The following is a 20,054-nucleotide window of genomic DNA, read 5'->3' on the forward strand; positions in this document are numbered from 1 at the left end:
CTCTCCAGCTCTGCCTTTTCCCGAACCACACAGCTGGAAACACACAGCAGGCAGCCTTTTCAGCATGGCTCCTTTCTCTCAGTGACACACACTGAAGATCTCGCCCTGTTTTTCCACAGCTCCACAGCTGGTCTCTTCAGCGCTCAGTTCCGCCAGGGTCTGGATACAGCAGGGCACCGTCTGTCCCCTCCTGAAGGCCGCCTTCGCTGCTCACACATCTTGGTGCCGTGAATAAAGCTGCCATCAGCACCCACATGCAAGTGGTGGGAACCTGTTTTTAGCTCCTTTGGGTAGACTCCAATGATGTTACTGCTGAGTCTTACGGTCTGTATGTTTAGGTCTGCAAGAACCCGCCTTCCAGGGTGGATGTAGCCTTCTGCATCCATGGCAGTGAACGTGAGGTGCTGTGGCTTCCGTTCTCCTCGGCACTGCTGTCGGCAGCTTTCTAGACCTGTTCCTCCTTCCTGTCAGATGTGGAGTGTATCTCATGGCTTTGCAATTCCCTTACGACGCCTGAGGTGTTGAGCCACCGTTCCTAGGCTGGTTTGTCACCTGTAGACCTTCGCTGGCAGCCATCTGTGAAGTCTTCAGCCCACTTTTACTCGGGCTGTTTGTTTTCCATGCACCCGTATCTGCCTTATAATTCCCAATGGCTCCTACTGCTTTCTAGTGTGGACACACCATAATTTATTTAACTATTCTCCTATTACTGGGTAGTTTCACTGCCTTTCCTACTCAGCACTGTAAGTGATGCTTCAATGCACAGATCCATGTCTTCTAGCAGAATGATTTATTTAAAATCTCCCTGGAAATGGAATTGCTGAGTATAAAGGCTTTCAGTTTTGATAGGTCCTGCCAAACTGTCATTCAAAAGCGCACATAAAACTATATTCTTACTTCTTCATTTTTAAAAATTTTAATTTGGATTCTCTGATTATTGTAGATATTAGTGCCCCAATCTGCTTCTCCTCAACTATGACATCTCAGGAGAAACATAAACAGCTATTTGACAAAAAATTTTCACTAAAAAAATAAAATTCTAGGCAAAATAAAAAAGGTAGAAGGAAATGTATGAAAAGCCACACAAGATGTACACTTAACCTGACTGTATAAGGCACCTGAAAAAGCTGGAGAGGAAGAAAACAGCGCGTCACAGAAAACAACCCCATGCCAAGAAGGTACCCTTTCCACGAAGAGCTTCCGGGTGCAGCAGCCGGGACACCTCCCATCGGCGCGCCGCGCCAGGCAGTCCCCCTCAGGCTGTTTTCAGAGTGACACCCTGCAGTCTGTGCTACAAGAAATCGGACTGGAAACTCTGGAGCGGCTGCCTACTTCATAAACCACATTTCCTGTTTATAACCCCTGTGCCCTACATCAGTTATCACTCCTGGTCTACTGACAAAAATAGACTGAAAAATACTATAAATATCCCACTGTGTACTTTTTTATTGTCAAACTGAAACAATACATGAAGGAACTTCAGGTTTTTTTCAAATATATTATCTATTTAATTATACTCTGAAGAAATAAAGATAACTGCCCACTTAAGAAAAAAAAGAAAAAAAAAGATAACCAGAAACTGTATCAATACTGGCAAACCAGAGAGAAAGCCCTAAATATCCTGTGACAAAATCAGCTTTTGTTGGAAAAGAGAAAGTGTTCTCAATCCCAGGACTTCATGTTTTAGGACACACATTCCCAAATCCATGTCTTCTGCCATATAATCGATTTTTAAAATGTATATTCAAGAGAGGAAAACCTTTGCATGTTCTGTTTGGATAACTTCAGACTAGACAATATTCTGGGTTTTCTTCCCCTGGTACAGGGTGTCAAACTCAGGACCCTGTGGCTTGTGAGGCAGGCACCATATACCTTATTCTGTTTTCTTTTTTTTTTTGTACTGGGGATCGAACTCTGGACCTTGTGCTTTCGAGGCAGGCGGCAGCACCACTGAGCTAAATCCCCGGCCCTTACTCTGTTTTCTATCTGAGAAGGCTTAAAATTTTTTTTTAATTTTTGTTTTAATTAATATTATCTCATACTGATCAATATGATCAACCTGAATAGGAAAACTCAATTCTTTTGATAATACAAAACATCACCAGCAGTGAAAATAGTAGGGAATTGATTTCAGGGATTTCCCCCTATATGATAGGAAGGATTATGTTCACGGGAGTTTAGCTCTCATAAATTTCATAGACAAACAGCTTTCAAGATTTAACTCTAGGAAGGGGACACAGCACCTGTGGCCCTGCACTTTAAAGCTGGTGTGTAAAGCAGGGCACAGGTGACCCCACTGTACAGTGCACAGAGCCCTGCACACACGCAGTCAGTTCCATCACACGCGTGACACACTGAAGTTAGACTTAGCCAGAAAGTTAACCCTAAGGGACAAAGTAAGTTCACTTGTACCGTTTTCTTATCAGAAGTCAACATGCTGAGCAGACAGGTTTGTCCTGGGTATGCAGAGGAGTCCATTCGGTTTAGTGATGCTCTGGACAGCACGTTCACATGCGGTTTGGAGTAACTATTCCACTTCCAAAATCTCAAGATTAATAAATATGAATGGTTCCAGTGAAACTGAAACCAATTAATGCCTAGGAAGGAAGCAGGGTGGCGACACCGGTGAGGAGCTGGTGACTCTGGGACAGCGAGGACTGCTGGAAGCACCTGCGCCGCAGCAGCCTGAGCACAGAGCCAGCGTGGGGCGCCCGGCCAGGAGCCCAGGAAAAGGCATTAGGTACAGTCATCAGGCGCAACAGATGGCTCCACGGCAATTCAAAACAACGCGGTCACTTCCAGTTTCAGCCTCTAAAGTAAAAGGAAGCCCTGGGAATTGACACAGCAAGAAATCCAGGCCTAAAGATACCTGCCACACATCTGTTCCCGGTACCGAAACCACCGAGTGCTGGGTCTGCACCCCCTGAAACCCACACCACTGAAGGAAGGGGCCAAGGAGACCAGGAGGGACGCCGGCCCTCAGCACCTGCACCCACAGCGGCGCTGCCTGCTCAGAAGTGGCTGCTGAGGTGACTGCCAGCACGGGCACTGGCTGGGCAGCAAGGGCAGGGCGCGGACAGAAACAGCGCCCCACGTCATCCACAGGGTTTGGTTTCTCTGACTCTAGAACCAAGCCTTCATCCAGATATGTCAGTTCCACACCGCGTGCTACTGCCCTGGAGAACTTCATTAACCACTGCTCAGCCGCTTACCCCTTGCTGGATCTCCCCGTCCAGGTGCCACCCGCTTGGGCACAGGCCCATGTGATCCCTGCCCCACACAGAGGCACCTTCCCCTGCCGATGGGACCAAGGGTGGCCAGGGCAGGTGCCCGACACCAGGCGCACAAATAAATCAAAGGCAGGTGAATGCTGAGCCCTCTTCACACATGTGCATTCCATAACATGTACAAATACATTAAGGCTGTAACATAAACAAGTGCATAACCTCTGTGAATATGAATCCTAACATTAACGGCTTCTGCATGTTATAGAACACACATAACAAATTTATAAAACCTAACAAATACACATGGAGATAACATAATCTACACATTGTACATAAGAAAAACAAATCAGAAAGTGAAGAGGTACACAGGGAATAAACACTGTTTTATTAGTTCACACAAGGTAAGTTATGCCGTTAGAAAGCCACAGACAGCAGCAGCGCGAAGCAGCGCCAGCGTGTGTCTTGGGCTCGGGCACGGCCTCCCCTCACGCCTGCTCCAGTGGTGGGTGGTGGCAGAGCAGAAGAGCCAGGCGAGGTGCGAGCCAGTGCTGTTCTCCCGGCTGGGCTGTGCCAGGCAGTCCCGGCCACCGGCCACTGCACAGCAGCAGAGCATCTCCTGGGAGGACAGGAGGAGAGGGGAAGGGAGCAGGACTCAGTCCAGAACTGCGTGTGGTACAGCTTCAGATTTAACAGCATCAAGTGCGCATCAGAACTGAGATGAAGAGATGTGAAGGTCTGATTCTAAGTTCACTTCACTTTGACACTTGGATTTAATGGCTTCTGTGGCCGAGAAACAAAGAAATGCAGATGCACTGCAATGGGAGGTAACAGGCTGCACTCAGGAGATCATTCCACTCCATCCCCAGGGCCTGTAAGCTTGCAGATCTGAGTTTTTCCTCCACTCTTAAAATTAAGATGAACGTACGAGAGTAAGCTGCACCAACTCCCGTGTGTACACCTCAATGGTTGTGCACACTGCACTCAGGTGGGTGAATGTACACAGAAGTAACAGCAGCCACACGAGGATCCAGACCAGTCACCCACCACGCTCTCTGCGTGACTCCCTAGGGGAAAGGAAGCCGCCACCCGGCCCGGCCTCCCAGGTACCTCCATGGCAGATGCAGGCCTCGGGCCCTCTGGTGGCTTCCTCTCAATACTCCGCGGGAAGAACTCGGGCTGCCACCTGGGCGCAGTGCGCTCCTTCCCCCTGCTGTAACTGGCCTCCTGTGGACCTGCCTCCAATCCTGGCTACTTCAAGTGAAGCTGCTACAAGTGCAGTCACAGCTGCAGTCTGTGGGCACAGCACCCCTTTCTCCTAGGCAATCTCCAGACTGGAAACAGCCATGCATACGGGCGGGTTTCCAGGGGCTGGCAGCAGGGCGGGAGGACAGCAGGTCTCGCTGGAGCCCCTCTGTCCAGAGCCGTTAGTGCCGCTGCTCCGGGCACCTGTGCACAGTGGTACTGGCCTCGTTTCAGACAACACTACCTGGGGTTCCGAGTCCCTCTTCCTAGCAGGACATGAAAAAGTAAGCCACAGTACAAACAGAAAAAGAGAGGAAAACAAGGTCCAAGAATACACACTGATTTTGCTTTTCATTAATGCGACCCAACCGTAGAGTACAAGATTATCAATTTCTTCCATACCCCACATATTTAAAGTCTGTGAAGGCAGTGCTTAAAAATGTCATAAAATCCTTCAATGCACAAAGTTGCTAAGAGTGACGCACATTCTACACATCATTCTTACAGTCCCCGTTACTGTAATCGTAGGCTGTCATACCATCCGCAACCAGAAATGACAGCAATTTTAAAAAAGAGGACAGGTTTTTCAAGTATATCATATTTATGAATTTACTTTGTTTGTCACTCAAACATTTTCATCATTAGCATGATATTATCAAAAATTAAGCTAAATTGATCCAAAAAAGAATTCATTCCCCAAGTAAATATCCTGTACATGGAAAGATTCTATGAGCATTGTCTGGTTTGCTCCAACAGACGGGAGCTACTTCGTGGGCATCTCGTGGCCCAAACACAGCCCAGCCTCAGGCGGCTGACCCAAGTTTCCGCCCCTGGACCGTCTGTCTCCACAGCAGGAGGCTCAGGTGCAGAAGTAGCTTGCGGCTAGAAGTGATCAGAAAGCAAAGAGGTTCCAGGTTTGCCAGACAAAGGCTCCCTCGTGGCCTTAACTGCATTTCATCTGGACGTCAGTTTCCTCGACTGAAGACCGAGGGCTATGTTGGGCCTCTCCGCCCGTCAGGCCTGTGAGCTTCCCTTTTCTTGTGGACTCCTAAGAAACGGTCAGCTCCACGTCCAGAATAAACAGTCCTCTAAGCGGCTATCTACTAAGCTGCCCGAAACGCATTTTGAGATTGGCTTGCAGGAGAAGGTGCTAGGGAAGTCAGACATAATTCATGAACACCCCTCCCCGAGCGTGTCCGTCCCTGAGACTCCGTACTGGCGCTGGGCGGGTGCCGCCGTTTCTGACCTCCAGGAAAAAGACGAAGCCCACACAGCACTGCAGCAGGCCTTGTGCTCTCAGCAGGCTCCCAGGAGCCTGACTGAAGCTCTGCACCTTCCTTACTCCCTGCACAGGGCTGAGCTCCTGGGATGTCCGTGCTCTGTCAGCGCCTCGTGGCTCCAAGACACTTCCATCTGGAGCAGCAGCTCATGGGGCAGAGGTGAGGGGCGGTCCTGGACAAAGAACCAGCAAGAGCCCTGGGTGGGCCCATGGGGTCCTGGGACAGGCGGCATAGGCAGGGAAGAAAGGGACGCAGGGGCAAGCGAGGGAAGAGCCCTTGGAGATGTTTTGAAGGGGGAAGTTACAGAAACCAGGACCAGACTTGTGCATAAAAAACACTTAAAAGACAGTGACAACAATGGAGACTCACTCTACCAGTTCTTAAAACTTTTCTTTCAGTTCTAGCCACAATAAAAGCACCTGAATGACATTGCTTTTCCTGAAACTATGAAAGTATTGTCTTTTATAAAACACCATGCCAGAGACAATTGTAACTTTGTTATGGTAGAAAGGAAAGGACACTTGAAATACACATTTTTCAGTTCAGCTCTTGGAATTACTTTTCATTTGCCCAAAGTTAGCAGTTAGGAACTGTAACTTATTTCTACCTCACCCCATCTCCAGAAACACAAAGAAAAGCAAAGAAATTTAAAAACAACCCAAGCTAGGAAGGTAAGTTGGGGGATGTGGGGATGAAAGTAAGAAAAAATAAGACCACAGTGTATCCCACACCTGTGTCCTATGTGAGGTCTCCGATCGTCCCTGCTGCTCTCTCCACAGTCAGAGGGGTGCCGCTCCAGGGCCTGTGAGAGTGGCTGGGAGCTGAGCCCAGCCAGTGGGCCTCTGGGCGTGCTAGGGTGCGGCACCAAGTCCTGCAGAGAGGCAGCTGGCACGACATGCGGAGGCCATGTCCCTGCACGGGGCCCTGCACGTACCTGGGCTGACCACAGCGGCTTCCGGGGTTCCTGCGGGCAGCCCACCTGGCCAGTGTCACTGTTGTTATTTTAATGCCTTAGATCCTGTCCACCAGGGGCTAAACCATCAAGGCAAGTTTCGTGCTGACTTAAAATGTGCAAGGACGTCCAAAGAGAATATGTGGAAATCATCCGAAGCTCAGCTTTCTGTTGTGAGGTGTGTTATAAAGCACAGGGAAAGCACAGGTGCTGTCAGTTTCCAGCTCAAGGTAACCACGCAGAGCATCACCGTCCAGCCCAGGGCACCACCCAGGCCTGGATCCCCAGGGTTCCCCACCCTCACCTCTCAGGCACCACACTGAGGCACCAGGGAGCCCACAGCTGGGTCAGCGCCAGCCACCTCCCTGAATAGCACTCCGAGGACAGAAACCTCCAGACGTGAATAAAGGCTTCTGCCTTGGGGGCAGTATGGGGTGAGGATAAGGTAGCTCCTAGTTAGGCTGATTCTCTTGCGGCATTTGCTGCAAACCTTCAGTGTTCCCCAGCCCCGAGGGGCTCCCAAGTAAGCACACCGAGTGCGAGTGCAGTGGCCGCCTGACCTCGGTCCCTCTGCTCAGCTGCAGCCACGGCTCCAGGGGCCCCACGCCTGACACCAAAACAACAGCAGAGCCTCCAACAGCCTTCGAAAGCTTCCAGACTCAACCGGTTAGGAGAAATCCCACTAAACTTAGGGCTAACATTAACACAAAGGTAACGAAACAATAATCCAACACTCGGGGTGGAGAAAAGAGTGCACAATGGTGGAGCATCTTCACGGCTATTTATTACTTCGGTGTGTGCGCCACACACAGCGGTGTACAGTATGAACACCAATTTCGGAACGAGCCTCTCAGATCTAAAATCAGACAGACACAATCAGGTAAAGTGAGGGGGAAACCCCTAACACTTTCCACGGCACCTCAGCAATGTAAGTTCCATAGAATCACAATACACACAGAAAACAGCCCAGAACACATGTGCGCTTTTTCTAAGCCCTCGCTGCCTGGAAGAGCCACCCAGAGGTCAGCGCCTGTCGGGACAGCGCGTGGCCTTCCGAGCACGGGGGACGGCAATGCGGGGATGTGGGGACCGGCGGGTGACACAACTGTGCCTAGCACAGGCCATCCAAATGCAAAGCAGACTTCCGGATGAGACAGACTGAGAGGGAGATTGCAAAGAGCCGGGGTAGACGGGGACAGAGGCACAGCGTGGAAAGACAGAGGCGGAGGCGGAATGCAGATGTGCACGTTTTAGGTCCTCTCCTTCCCTTTGACGGCTGATTCCAAGGGACAATGATCATGGGAGGCGGTGTCCGCGACATCAGAGCAGACACAGAGAGGCTGAGCTCCAGGACCAAAGCCCACTCCAAGGGGCCCTGCTGCCAGGGAGGGCGCAACCTGACCATGAAAAATCCAGCAGCAAGAACACTGCCATGAGTTGAAATTCACCAAATACACATCACGAGCTCTTAAAAGTAATCTAAAAATAAAATATCTTGTTGACGACTTTTGAAAAACACTAGGGAACCAACTCATTCTGAAAACAAAGACTCAAGCATTTCTTCCTATCTTTCAAGTATGAAGAACTGTACTTAGGAATAACCAGAAATAGTTGTTGAAAAAAATTAAACTTAGTGTTCCAGCTAGAAATCATTAGTTTGCAATCCCTAATAAGAAATAGATCATGGGAAAAATTATTAGTGGGGCCAATACATAGAAAGTTTATGGTGAACTCTGAAAGGGGAGACCAAGCTGATAATATCTGAATTTCATTTTCAACCTTAACACCACAAACAGAAAGAACAGGAAACATTATTTGGTCCCAGTGGAAGGAAACATACATGAAAACAAAATCAAACCTAACATTGATAAATGCTTCTTTATTTAACCACACGTTTAGAGGGAAAGACAAAGGACAGAGGGACACGCTAAATGGCACCATGAGGAAGAATCTGAAAATTTCGGAATGTGAGAAAATCTACAGAACAAAGAACCTGATTTATTCACCAAAAACACGGGACCCTAAAGAGTCAAAAAACAAGCAAGCAAGCAAGCGAACAAGACACACATTAACCAAAAGAAAAGAAAGGCAGAGGCGGACAATGAAGCCCATAGAGCAAACCTAATTGTCTAACAACAAGACTTTGAACAGCAACTGAGCGTTTGATGAAATTTAGGAATTATTGCTCACTCCTTTCTAAATCTGGTAATGATATTATAACTGATTATGTTTCTTTAAAAAAAGTCAGTCCTTATCTGACTTGTTTAGGGATAAAATGATCTAATAATGTGGGATTTACTTCACATCAATAGCTGCAGGTGAGTGGGAGCCCAGAGGTACAGATGAAGCTGCGGTACAGACTGGCTGGGTTGTAACTGCTTAGAGGCCGACAGGTCAGCCACGATTTTTATACTGTTCTGTTTCGGTATATGTCTGAAAATTTCTATAATAAAAAGTTTTTAAAATGACTTAATCTGTTTGCCTGCACAACAAATAGGATGTTCAGCTATCCTGATGACAAATAGCATAGTTTACAGCCAGCAATTTAATACATAATCAAATAAATACTTCAGCCGATAAGACATGCAATGAAGAAAATATGTGGGCTACGGGCCATTTCAAAGTTAATAAATTTCACATTTAAGTCCATTAGAGCCAAAATTTAGCTTTATTAAAAAATGCTTGGCAGACAAAGAAATTATAACCAAATGTCCAAAGTACTGTTGAAGTGGTTCAACAGCATGACTCTAGTATTTTAAATGCTTATTTAAAAAAACCCGAGGCATTGAAAAAAATGACCTTAAATAATGAAACTGGGATTTAAAATACAGTGGACCCTTGACTTATGAACTCTATCAGTTCCTGAGGGCTGGTTGTAACTCAAGTTGGTTTTAAGTCAATACAGTTGAGATCCGGATGTTTACCTGGGAACACACCATAGATAACAAGAGGCAGATGAATCTTTCATTAACCTAATTAACCCAAGTTGTTCGTATGTCAGGCTGGTTGTAACTTGAGTGTCCACTATAAGATGACTGGCATAATGATCTTCCTTTAGGAAACAAAATTCCTCTGCTTGTAAATAGACCAAACAGGAGATCATTACACTCTATCTCACAATACTTTTGAAATGAAACCAAGAACACTCCCAGGAGTTATAAAAGCTCTTCCTTTAGAGCTCAGTAAAGGAAGAGATTATCAACGTGGACATTTCCTCAAAGATGAAGTCCACCCAGCTGGCGTCTATTCTGATGGACAGCAGAATTCCTACAGCACTCAGCTGCTCCAGACCAGAGCCCAGGAGCAGGTGAGGGCGGCCGGGGATAGGATGGCGCTCCGGGTGTGAACACACAGTCCATCTTCAGCCAGCACGCAGACTGAGAAGGGCCGGCCAAGGGCAGAAAGGCGATGTTCATGACGGTACCCAAAAGTCCACATGGCCCAATGTTCAGAAGAATTGTGGAAAGGCAGAGCTGGATTTAGATCTTTGATGTTCCAGGTAGCTTACAACATTCTTTTAAATTCCTTTTAAATAGGCGGTCTACATGTTATTTTTATAACTGTCATCCTATTCAATCAACCAAAGTTCCCTTCTTTGACATTTATTGAATAAAAAAATAGTTGACTCGATGTGACATCCTGTTGAAAATGTCTACTAATCTCAAAAACTGAACCACAAATTGATAGTTTAATTGCTGTTTATTCCTCTACCATCTCCGGCTTCTTGGAGAAGCCCTCCCAAGATATTTCTCATGAACCAATCAACTAATTACTGATCAGAGCTGTTGCCAGACACATGCTCACGCCAGTGCTGTGCTACTGATGGACACAGAGCGAACACGGACCTGGGCCAGGCTAGGATGCAGTGTGGACATACAGGACAGGACGTCCCGTGTGCGGACTGGCAATCATTGGTGCAGACTGAGTACTGGTGACAGCAACAGATGGTATTAACGGACAAGGCTGGAGAGCGCAGTGGGGGTCACCCTGACTGGAACAGAAACCTCCCGCAGCCCTGGAGGCTGGGGAGGGGGTCCCTGCATGCATTTTAGAGCCAAGCCGGCAGTCTGAGGCGGGTGGGCTGGACTAGCAGCCCAGTGAGAGACGGACGGACGGCAGCTGGCCCGCATACAGGCTCCACAGCCCTGGGAACACTGCCCTGCCCACTGCATCTCACTAACTCTCCACAAAGTTCTGGAGATTTTCCTACAGTTGTTACAGTTTAACGACTGATCAGATGAATGTGCAAAGGGAGGTGATAGCTTCAAGATCTAAGGAGGCAAGGAGCCACCACCAGACAGTTTTGCACAAAAAGATCTACAGGAGTTAAAATCACAGAACAGGGAGAAGAGAAAAGTGCTGAAAGAGGCCCGCGTACTGCAGCCAGCAGAGGCACTCTTCACAGGCAGTGGAAATCGATTTTTAGTAACTGCAAAGAATGATGATGATTTGTAACAAAAAACCGAAAACAAACACGGCAAGTCTGCTACGGTACTCTTTACCAAAGCATCTGCTCTGCACACACACAGGACCTCCCCCCACTATCCCAGTCAACAGCAAATGAACAAGTTAGCCACACAGAAAGACGTGGCCTGCGCGGGTGAAGATCCTAGCCCGAACAGGCAGCACTGCAGGAGCTTCCTCCGGCGAAGGCAGAAGGGCGCTCCAGGCCGCCCGGCCCTCACGGGAGCTGAGGGTGCAGGAGCGCTACTGACTCCCGTAAACCACGGGGCTCAGCCCCCACACAGCAGGCTCGGCTCCTCTGCTTACAGAACCCAGAAAGTGAGACCCGACAACCTGAAAAGCTGCACTGTCGCCCAGAGCAGCCTCGGAGATGGCGGCTGAATTCAGGAGTAAGGACCAGGCAGGAGTCTCCGAGGGGCAACGTGTCCGGCTGTCGGCTGTTCACAAGGAAGTGAACACTGGCAGGCTCCGGGAGCAGATTTCTTGGAAGTCTGACCATTTTTTTTAACATTCATAACTTTTATTTATTTGATTATAACTATCTGCCCTCTGCAGGTATCCAGACCTACTTTCTTTTTTTAAAAATGTGGACACGTTAAAAACAGCTGTTAGAAGCGTCCCTGATCTCTCTATCCTGACGACCTCGTTTTCGGGCAGTTTGGGTCTGAGGCCAGATGTGAGCGAGACTCCGCAGCCAGGAAGCAGCCACGAGGCAGCTCAGGCGCCTGCCGGATTCGCAGGAGCCCCGCAGCCCCAGCCGCACCGCTCTCCCGCACGCGAGGCCGGCCCCTTTGCCTCCGGATGCGAAGCTGTACTCACAAATGCTCCTCCGAGATTTACAGGGTGACTTCTCATTACACCTCTGCGTTTGTATGCTTTTCCCAGGGACCCAGTTTTTACTGTCTGGCTTCTCCTCGCTGAATCTGGGGTAAAATCTGTATACAGTGAGAACGACATCTGAGAGCAAGCCAGCGGGACGCACGGCACGTGCACCGCAGAACTGCTGGGGGACTGGACGCCGAGCAGCCCGCCCGCCCTGCCAGTCCTCCCCCGCCCGCCACCTCGGTCCCCAGCACCCGCCCTAGCCGGTCACCAGGATTCGTCAGCGTCCTGACACTGCACTGAGACGACTTCACAGTGGGTACACTCCTTTGTGTTTGGCTTTGTTTGCTTAAACGTGGTGCTTTAAAAATCCGCCCACATCATGAGTTATCAGTCACATCGAGGACGAGTACTCCCCTCCCCGGTGCGGACACCACCTGCCAAATGACCATACTGCAGCCCGACACGTCCTCTTCTCCATGGACATTTAGACTGGCTCCAGTTTGGAACTATTATACAAGTTATGACTGAAAAACACAGTGAGTGCTTAAATTTAAAAAATTGTAACAGTGAAAGATACACTGCCATCAATCCCCCTCGAAATACTCCCCTCCTTCAAGCGGACTTTTTTCATTGTTCTTGCCACTTTCTGAAGCAGCTCTGGAAGTTCTTAAATTGAGATGTCGCAGCTTCCTTCGTGTCCCGAATCCAATCAAAATACCTGCTTTCCAGGCTCATTCTGACTTAGGGAAGAGCCAGAGCTGCACAGTGCGGATCAGGGAGCAAAGTGCAGGAGGACATAGCATGTCCTCACTCGCTGCCTTCCCATCGATGGGACTCAGCAGCAGCGTTCATTGTTATTTCTGATCCCACCTTGTAAAAGCATCAAAAGAGATTTCCAGAACTGCTTCAGAAAATGTCAAAAATGATGGGATAGGTGTGTTTAAGTGAGGGAAAGTACAATGAGGGAATAATGGTAATTTGTCTTTTACTATAAAAAACTTAAAAAATTTAAACTTTCATTCACCTTACTTTCTAATCTCCTTTGTAAATGCCATTGTCATGACCCTGCAGTATAAGTTGAACTGTACATATACTGTTTATTTCTCCTGGGAAAATACCTACAAGTAGCACTGGTGGGTCATGGGGAGATTCACATTTAACTCCGTAAGAAACTGTTTCCAAAACAGCCGTGCCATTTTACAGGTTCATCAGTGACAGGTAGAGTTCGAGTTGCTCCACAGCCTTTGGTATTGGCAGTCTCTGATTTTAGCTATTCCCTCCCCCGTTTTTTTGCTTTTAACAGCAAAACATCCATTGGTATACTTCACGCATACGCACTGATAACATCCATCATAGGGAACCTGATCCCATACCTGACACATCCCGCCTCTTCCTTCCCATCTCCCCATGTACAAAAAAGCTGTTTCCATTTTTTCCTTCTGTTTTCACTTTTTTGGTCTCTTCCTTCCTTTCTCCTTCGGTCTTCCCTTGTTCCCCTTCCCATTTGAACATTTTCTTCCCATTTCCCAACATCTATATTCTTGTGGGTCTGGAAGGGTATCCTATCCCACTGTGATTTATTTGCCTTATCCTGATTACAAACACTGTGTGACTTCCACTCATGACTGGCCACTAGTGTGTCCTTGTGAAAGGCTGGTCCCCATATGTATCCACTTGTTCCAACACATCTGTTGAGAAATCTTTCGTCGTGGACATGCCCTGGTACTTTTGTCAGTGTTAACTGACGACATATGCATGGGTTCTTTTTGCTCCACTAATCCATTTCTGTTCCTTGTGTTAATGCTACACTCCCCGTATGACAGAGGCCTTACAAGTCTTTGCACCAAGCAGAACACTCTTTCTGCTCCTCTTTGAGACTGTGTGGGCTATGCAAAGCCCCCGCTTTCCCAATTAAGTTTCAGCATAATTTCTACCAAAAAAACCTACTGGGGTTTTGATTGGGAATGCACTGAACCCATAGATCAATTTAGGAGAACTGACTTCTTAACAACATCGAGACTCCTACGTCAAAAGCATGGCATATTAAAGCTTTCTGTGATTCTATGTATTTTTCATCCTCATCAAGATATATTTCTATATGACAAAGTGGTGCACACATACCTGATATACTTAGTCATTTTAAATAAAAATACAAGAATAATGAATGCATCTTTACTTGCCTGACACCTTCTACCAGTCCATGGATAATCTCTCACCATACATGCATGTACACACATGCACACACACATGCATGCACAGTGTCATCCCTCCGTATGTGCGAGGAATTGGCTCCAGAACTCACCCAGAGATTGGATGCCAAACCCGAGGCTGGTTAAGTCTCTCGTGGAAAGTGCTGTGGCGTCTGCACCGACCCCATGCATGCCCTCCCACACACTGCAAATCAGCTCTAGGTTAAGGATACACCGACTACAATTCCATGCTGTGTAAACAGCCATGAGCCTGTACTGTGGAGGGAATAATGGCAAGAAAAAAGCACATCTATGTCCAGGACAGATTCTGACCTGCGGTTGGTTGAGTCTAAAGATGTGGGTCCTGAATTATAGATGACTTCTATGGTCCCATAGCATTTCAACGATCCATGCTCTCAGGGAGCAAGATCAAGCTTTAAGGTCTATCTATAGCTTTCAATTTTTTGCAATCCATGTAAACAATTTTCCAATTTCCCCTTATTTTCCGTCCTTTAGCACCTTATTCTCTAGACATGCTCTACACTGTGCCAGAGCTTTGAATCAGACAAGGTACAAGAGGCAAGAGATAACCCGACTTTGGCTCACACAGTTTAGTGAAAATATCCACAAGATAGACTCTGAAAGGTTGACTTCTTCAAACAAAATTGAAATTGTTTTGCGTAAAACAAGCACAGGCATAAGAAGAGCTTCGGATCGCCTGTCTCCGCAATTAGCACTGATTCTAACCTCCCTGCCCAACTGGCTGCGCCCAGCCCTGCTTTGACGACAGGTCTCTGCAGCTCTTGCTCAATGACGGGCTGCGTCTCACGTGCAGCCGACCTATTTCTGAGGTTCGGGCTTATCCTGCTCTGTATCATATGCAACACATACACAAGCAGCGAACTATGCCATATTTGTGGAATGGCACTAGAAATATTCATGAATTACATAAATGTCTCTGCTTCCCATTATAATTTCAATTACCATAATATAAAAGCATTTTAATTAAAATTCAGTTAAGTATTTTACCTACATAAAATGGTTAAGTTTCAATTCACTTATTAAATGCCTTTAAAATATATATATAATTAAGTTATATACCTTTTGCATAGGAAAAAAATAAAAAATACTGAAAAAAGTTTAAACGTTTTTTTCTGTAATATGCTAAAGATGTGAACTTCCATGTGTACTTGAAAATGGAGACCAAAAATAATCTCAATTTAGATAAAATTTATAAAATGCAAATAGAGCTCTTGATAATCATGGATAATACAAGAAGTAAGATTTTAATGGCAGTCAGTTATGTGACTCAGAACTAATCAGAAGAATCTTCATAGACATACACACAAAGAGGTTGCAACAGTCTAAAGATCCAACTGTTAGGCTGAAGCAACACAGCTACGGCTTTAACGGGTATTTTTTCTTGAATCATGAAATTAATCAACTGGATTGTTTTTAATCTCTACATACAGTGTGGTACGTCAAATTGATTCTAACTTCAGCAATAAGTAATCCATTACCTATTGGTTTGCAAAATTCAGTTTTTAGAGATATAAGATAATGCTAAAGTTGTTAATTAAAGTTATTTTGGGAGATTAATAGTCAAACTATTCTAGCTGTTCACTTTACACGAGGCCTCATGTCAACTTTAAACAACTTCAAAATCACTAAATGACTGTGGACTGAGGTTCAGTTGTAATCATGAAGTCAAAACTACACAAAGAACAGAACTGAATGGTTTATAAAAATGAAACAAACACAGACAACTTCTCAGTGTTTTGGAATCTGAGAAAGAATAAAACGATTGCTCGTATTACAGTGTCAAGTGCCATCTGCTTATGAAAGGAAGTTTATCTTAAAAGGAAAACAAAAACTAGGTCAAAAAAAGTTCATACCATTTAATGTCACTCAGGCAACAGAGTCCTAATTTAATATAAAAAATATCCCAGGTTAAATACTATGATTAAGATCAACTTTTGCTTAAATACTTTTAGACTGTAATGTAAGTCATGGCTTATGCTAGTTCAATAGCACAGTAAATTAAATATGAAAATACCAGAAAGGATGTGGGGTTACCTTAAGTGCACTAGCCTGGAGGACCTGGAAATCCCGTTTTGTCATCTAAGTGGAACCTAAGATCCAGAGAAGCCTGGCCTTGCCATGCACACACCCTGTGGCCTCCTGCTCTTACTGGGTCCAGAAGCCCTGGCATCTGAGCACCGTGACCTAACAACACTCTCCAGTGAGCTCAGACTTCATGGTACTCTTTCCCAAAGGCACCCTCAAAGAGGCGACGCAGTGAGAAAGACCTGCACGCCTCCCCAGCAGGAAACCGCCCCTCTGCTGGCACGCAGTGCACCCAGGAAGCCTCACTGCTTGTCAGAGCAGCAGCAGCAAGCCGAGGGCAGCGGGCATGGAAAGCCGTCTTCTGCACCAGCAGTACGAAAACCTTTCTTTCTCCGTGACACCCAGAGCATTCCACGCAGACAGACAGGAACTGCTGCTCAGGGAGCCAAGTTTAGCCACCAGTCCTAATGGGCTGCAGGAGCCCTAACGCGGCTGTGTGAGTGTCCCCATTCCCACAGAAACATCACAAGGAATTTAATGACATCGAATGCATACCCAATAGGGTAAGAACCATTCGGTGCCAATAGTGAATGTCTAATGCAGGCTAATCACTGAAGAAAATAGTAATTTTAGCAAAATTCATTTACCACTGGAGAATCCATCGTTTTTGGCATGATGATCATTAATGTGTTAGATATACTTGATAGCTACATTTTAATTGAAATGCCATTGCTCAAAATTTAGAGTGCATAGAGCTGTCATGTGAGAATTCACAGAAAACAAGAAAATGAGTGCTGAAATGCTTGTTTCAATTCAATGAGTATGAATTTCACTGTGTACAATTTACCAAAAGTAAGTGAGAATAATAATGGAAGCAAAGATATTCCATGATTTACTTTCCTATTGAAATAAATTTTAAGAAAAGTCACTGCCAAACCACCTAAGAAATGCCTGCAAGATAAACTGAGGCACAACCTGTGGCTTCAGTCACAGACACAGCTGCATGGTGGCGGCTTCTGCAGTGGACCTTGTCCAGCACTGGGAGCTGTCCATCAAGGAAGCAGCAAATGACTGCAGGTGCCACATGCACCAGAGGACAAAGGTGGGTGTGTGTCAACCCGACCCAAAGCTGGGCATGCTTCCCAGAGGGGAAAGGGGGTTCACAAGAAAGGGGGTTCACAACACCGCTGAGAACAGGAAGAGCCTGCACTCTCAGGCGGGAGAGGGAGACGTGGGGAGGGAAGGGAGAAGGAGGAAGGGAGAGAAGCAGGCCGGGCCGGGCCATGAAGAGCTCAGGTGGGGCAAGCAGAGTCGGCATGCCCCTCTGAGGACGGGCACACCACGCCACAGGGAGGCTGGCTGGAGAGGCGCTGGGTCCGGCAGGCACAGCCTACCCAGCTTCCTTCACACACTGTACTTGGACAGGAACGTACTGCATGAATCTTAAACAAGATTCAAACTGGGTCTGATTCGGGCTTCAACAGGAAACTGTCTAATGCAGGAAAACAAATGTATCTTGAGACTGTAACATTAAGTGAAATAAATCAGGCATATAAGCTTAAATAGTGCATGGTTTCTCTCCCAGGAGAAACCCAAAATGTAAATAAAGAGCAAAAGAAAAGGTAGATAACAGGAACCTGCGAGACAGATCTCTTGCAAATGGGAAGAGAACCTAGAGGTAGAGAGGGGCATAACAAGAGTGAACATGTGTCGTGCACATACACCAACCCTCACAATCATCATGCACTGCAAATACACACTAATAAAAATAAAAGAACAACAAAAAACTGAGCATGAACTGCAACCGAGTTCGGGCACAGTGAAGTGTGAATATAGACAAGAAATGGAGTTTAAGGGGGAAAAGATCAATTACATCCAGCTGGAGGAATAAGGCCTCATATGACTACAATGACATGATTTCAGAAAACTGAGTAACTGTGGCCACATAAAATATCACTCATTTAATGACTCGTTTTTGGCATCACTATATATGAACACTATACAGTAAAAACAAAAGGTGTTTAGTAAACAACTTCATCACCATCTAACAAAAGCATTACACAATAAAACCAAAATAGAACAATATACATTAAACAACATTACACAATAAAAACAAATGCAAACACTTTAGTTAAAGGACCAAAGAAAAAGGGAAACCTGCTAACAATTTACTGGTACATCTACATATAACCTATGCCTAATATAAATCCAGACACTTCTATACAACACCACTTCTATTTAACAGGTAGCTTGGATTTATGTATTCTACATTATTTCGAAAAAGGAAAAACTATTTGATCAATCAAAGTGCTTATTTGATTCCAAAAGCAACAGGTATTTTTAGAATCCACATTATAAAGTGATGTGAGTGACTTTCACTTGACATTACAAAGATAATACCGGAACTGTGTCAATCACTCTTCTGTGTTCAATTTTCTTTTCCAAATTACTATAATACTCTTCCTCCTCCACATTTTCCTTTTATCCTTCTCAACATCAATAATTACATCTTATACAACAGTGACCAGATTTCTAAATATGTATTTTGATAATGGTCACAAGATCATTGCATGAAACTGTCACTCACAGCCATTCTCTGATATTTACACAAAAAAGAAGCATCACAGGAAGCAAGTATGCATTACCAAAATGGTCAATGATAAAGGTATAATTAATGCATAACTAAGCCACTAAGTATCACTAATAAAAGGTATACTAAATTCCAACTGTTCAAAAAATATGTGTTTAAGTAAGAACCAAAAGGAAATCTAATTTCCCAGCCTCAGTAAGAATGAGGAAAATATGAATACCAACAAAAGCAGCTGAAGCACATACTAACTGATAAAAGCACACTCACACCTATGGCTGTAGGTGCACCACAAAACTAAGAGAACCCCAGCGACTTTGTTTACCTACCTGTGGGAGGCAGGCAGTCTTTCCAATCAAAGTAGCCAGCATAAATCCCAGGTTCCAAGGAGCCGACAATGGGATCTGCTTTCAGCTCAATGTAGTTCTCAAAGAGTCTTTGGTCAAGTTCTTTCAGTGAGGCCATGCTAACCTAGAAACACAGAAGAACGACTATGAGTTGCCCAGTTGAGGGTGAAGGAAAAAGTGAAATAATGAGACGGTCTCTAAAGCTAAAAAATAATGCCGCTACAATACACCTGAACTTATGGGACATGATGACAGCAGTCTTAGAGGGAAATGTACAGCTGTGAATGCCCACATCACAAAACAGTGAGCCCCAATGAATAACCTAATGCTGCACTTCAAGGTCCTAGAAAAACAAGAACAATCCAAAAGCAAAACTAGTACAAGGAAGGAAATCATAAAGATCAGAGCAGAAATCAATGAAACTGAGACTAAAAAACAATACAAAGAATTGGTGAATCAAAGAGCTGGTTGTTCAAAAAGTGTATACATATATATATATATATATATATATACATATATACATATATATCACTAAGCAAAACTGACAAACCCTTAGACAATCTTACCAAAAACAGGAAAGAAAAGATCCAAATCAATGCAATTAGAAATGAAAAAGGTGAAATCACAGTGGACATTGTCAAAGTCTAGATTATTAACAACTACTTTGCAAATCTGTGCATCAATAAATTGTAGAATTCAGAAGTCTTAGATACATACAAATTATCAAAACTAAATGAAGATATAAAAACACCAAATAATTCAATAAACAATCCAATGAAATAGAAGCTGTAATCTTTTAAAAAACTACCAATTAAGGAAAGCCGAGATCTGAATGAATTTTACAAAAACTTCAGGGGATCTAACACCAATACTC

The 20,054-nt window shown here is 45.4% G+C and overlaps 1 protein-coding gene across 5 annotated transcripts in view; it reads right to left on the bottom strand.

The window, feature by feature from the left end:
- The window catches only part of Exoc2 (exocyst complex component 2), a 138,091-nt gene that overhangs the window by 19,984 nt on the left and 98,053 nt on the right, over positions 1 to 20,054 (bottom strand). For 4 of the 5 annotated variants that reach the window (XM_087181709.1, XM_021260766.2, XM_004847796.3 and 1 more), the window contains one exon: positions 19,163 to 19,304. In XM_087181709.1, coding sequence (XP_087037835.1) covers positions 19,163 to 19,304 — 142 coding nt within the window. Of the gene's footprint in view, positions 1 to 3,591; positions 3,844 to 19,162; positions 19,305 to 20,054 lie in introns of those variants that run through there. The other variant, XM_021260768.2, reaches the window with a different exon arrangement.

This window comes from Heterocephalus glaber, unplaced genomic scaffold (genome assembly GCF_053883595.1).
Source record: "Heterocephalus glaber isolate CG9 unplaced genomic scaffold, H.glaber_assembly_v1.0 deba00001472, whole genome shotgun sequence".
In the NCBI taxonomy this organism is placed as follows: Eukaryota; Metazoa; Chordata; class Mammalia; order Rodentia; family Bathyergidae; genus Heterocephalus; species Heterocephalus glaber.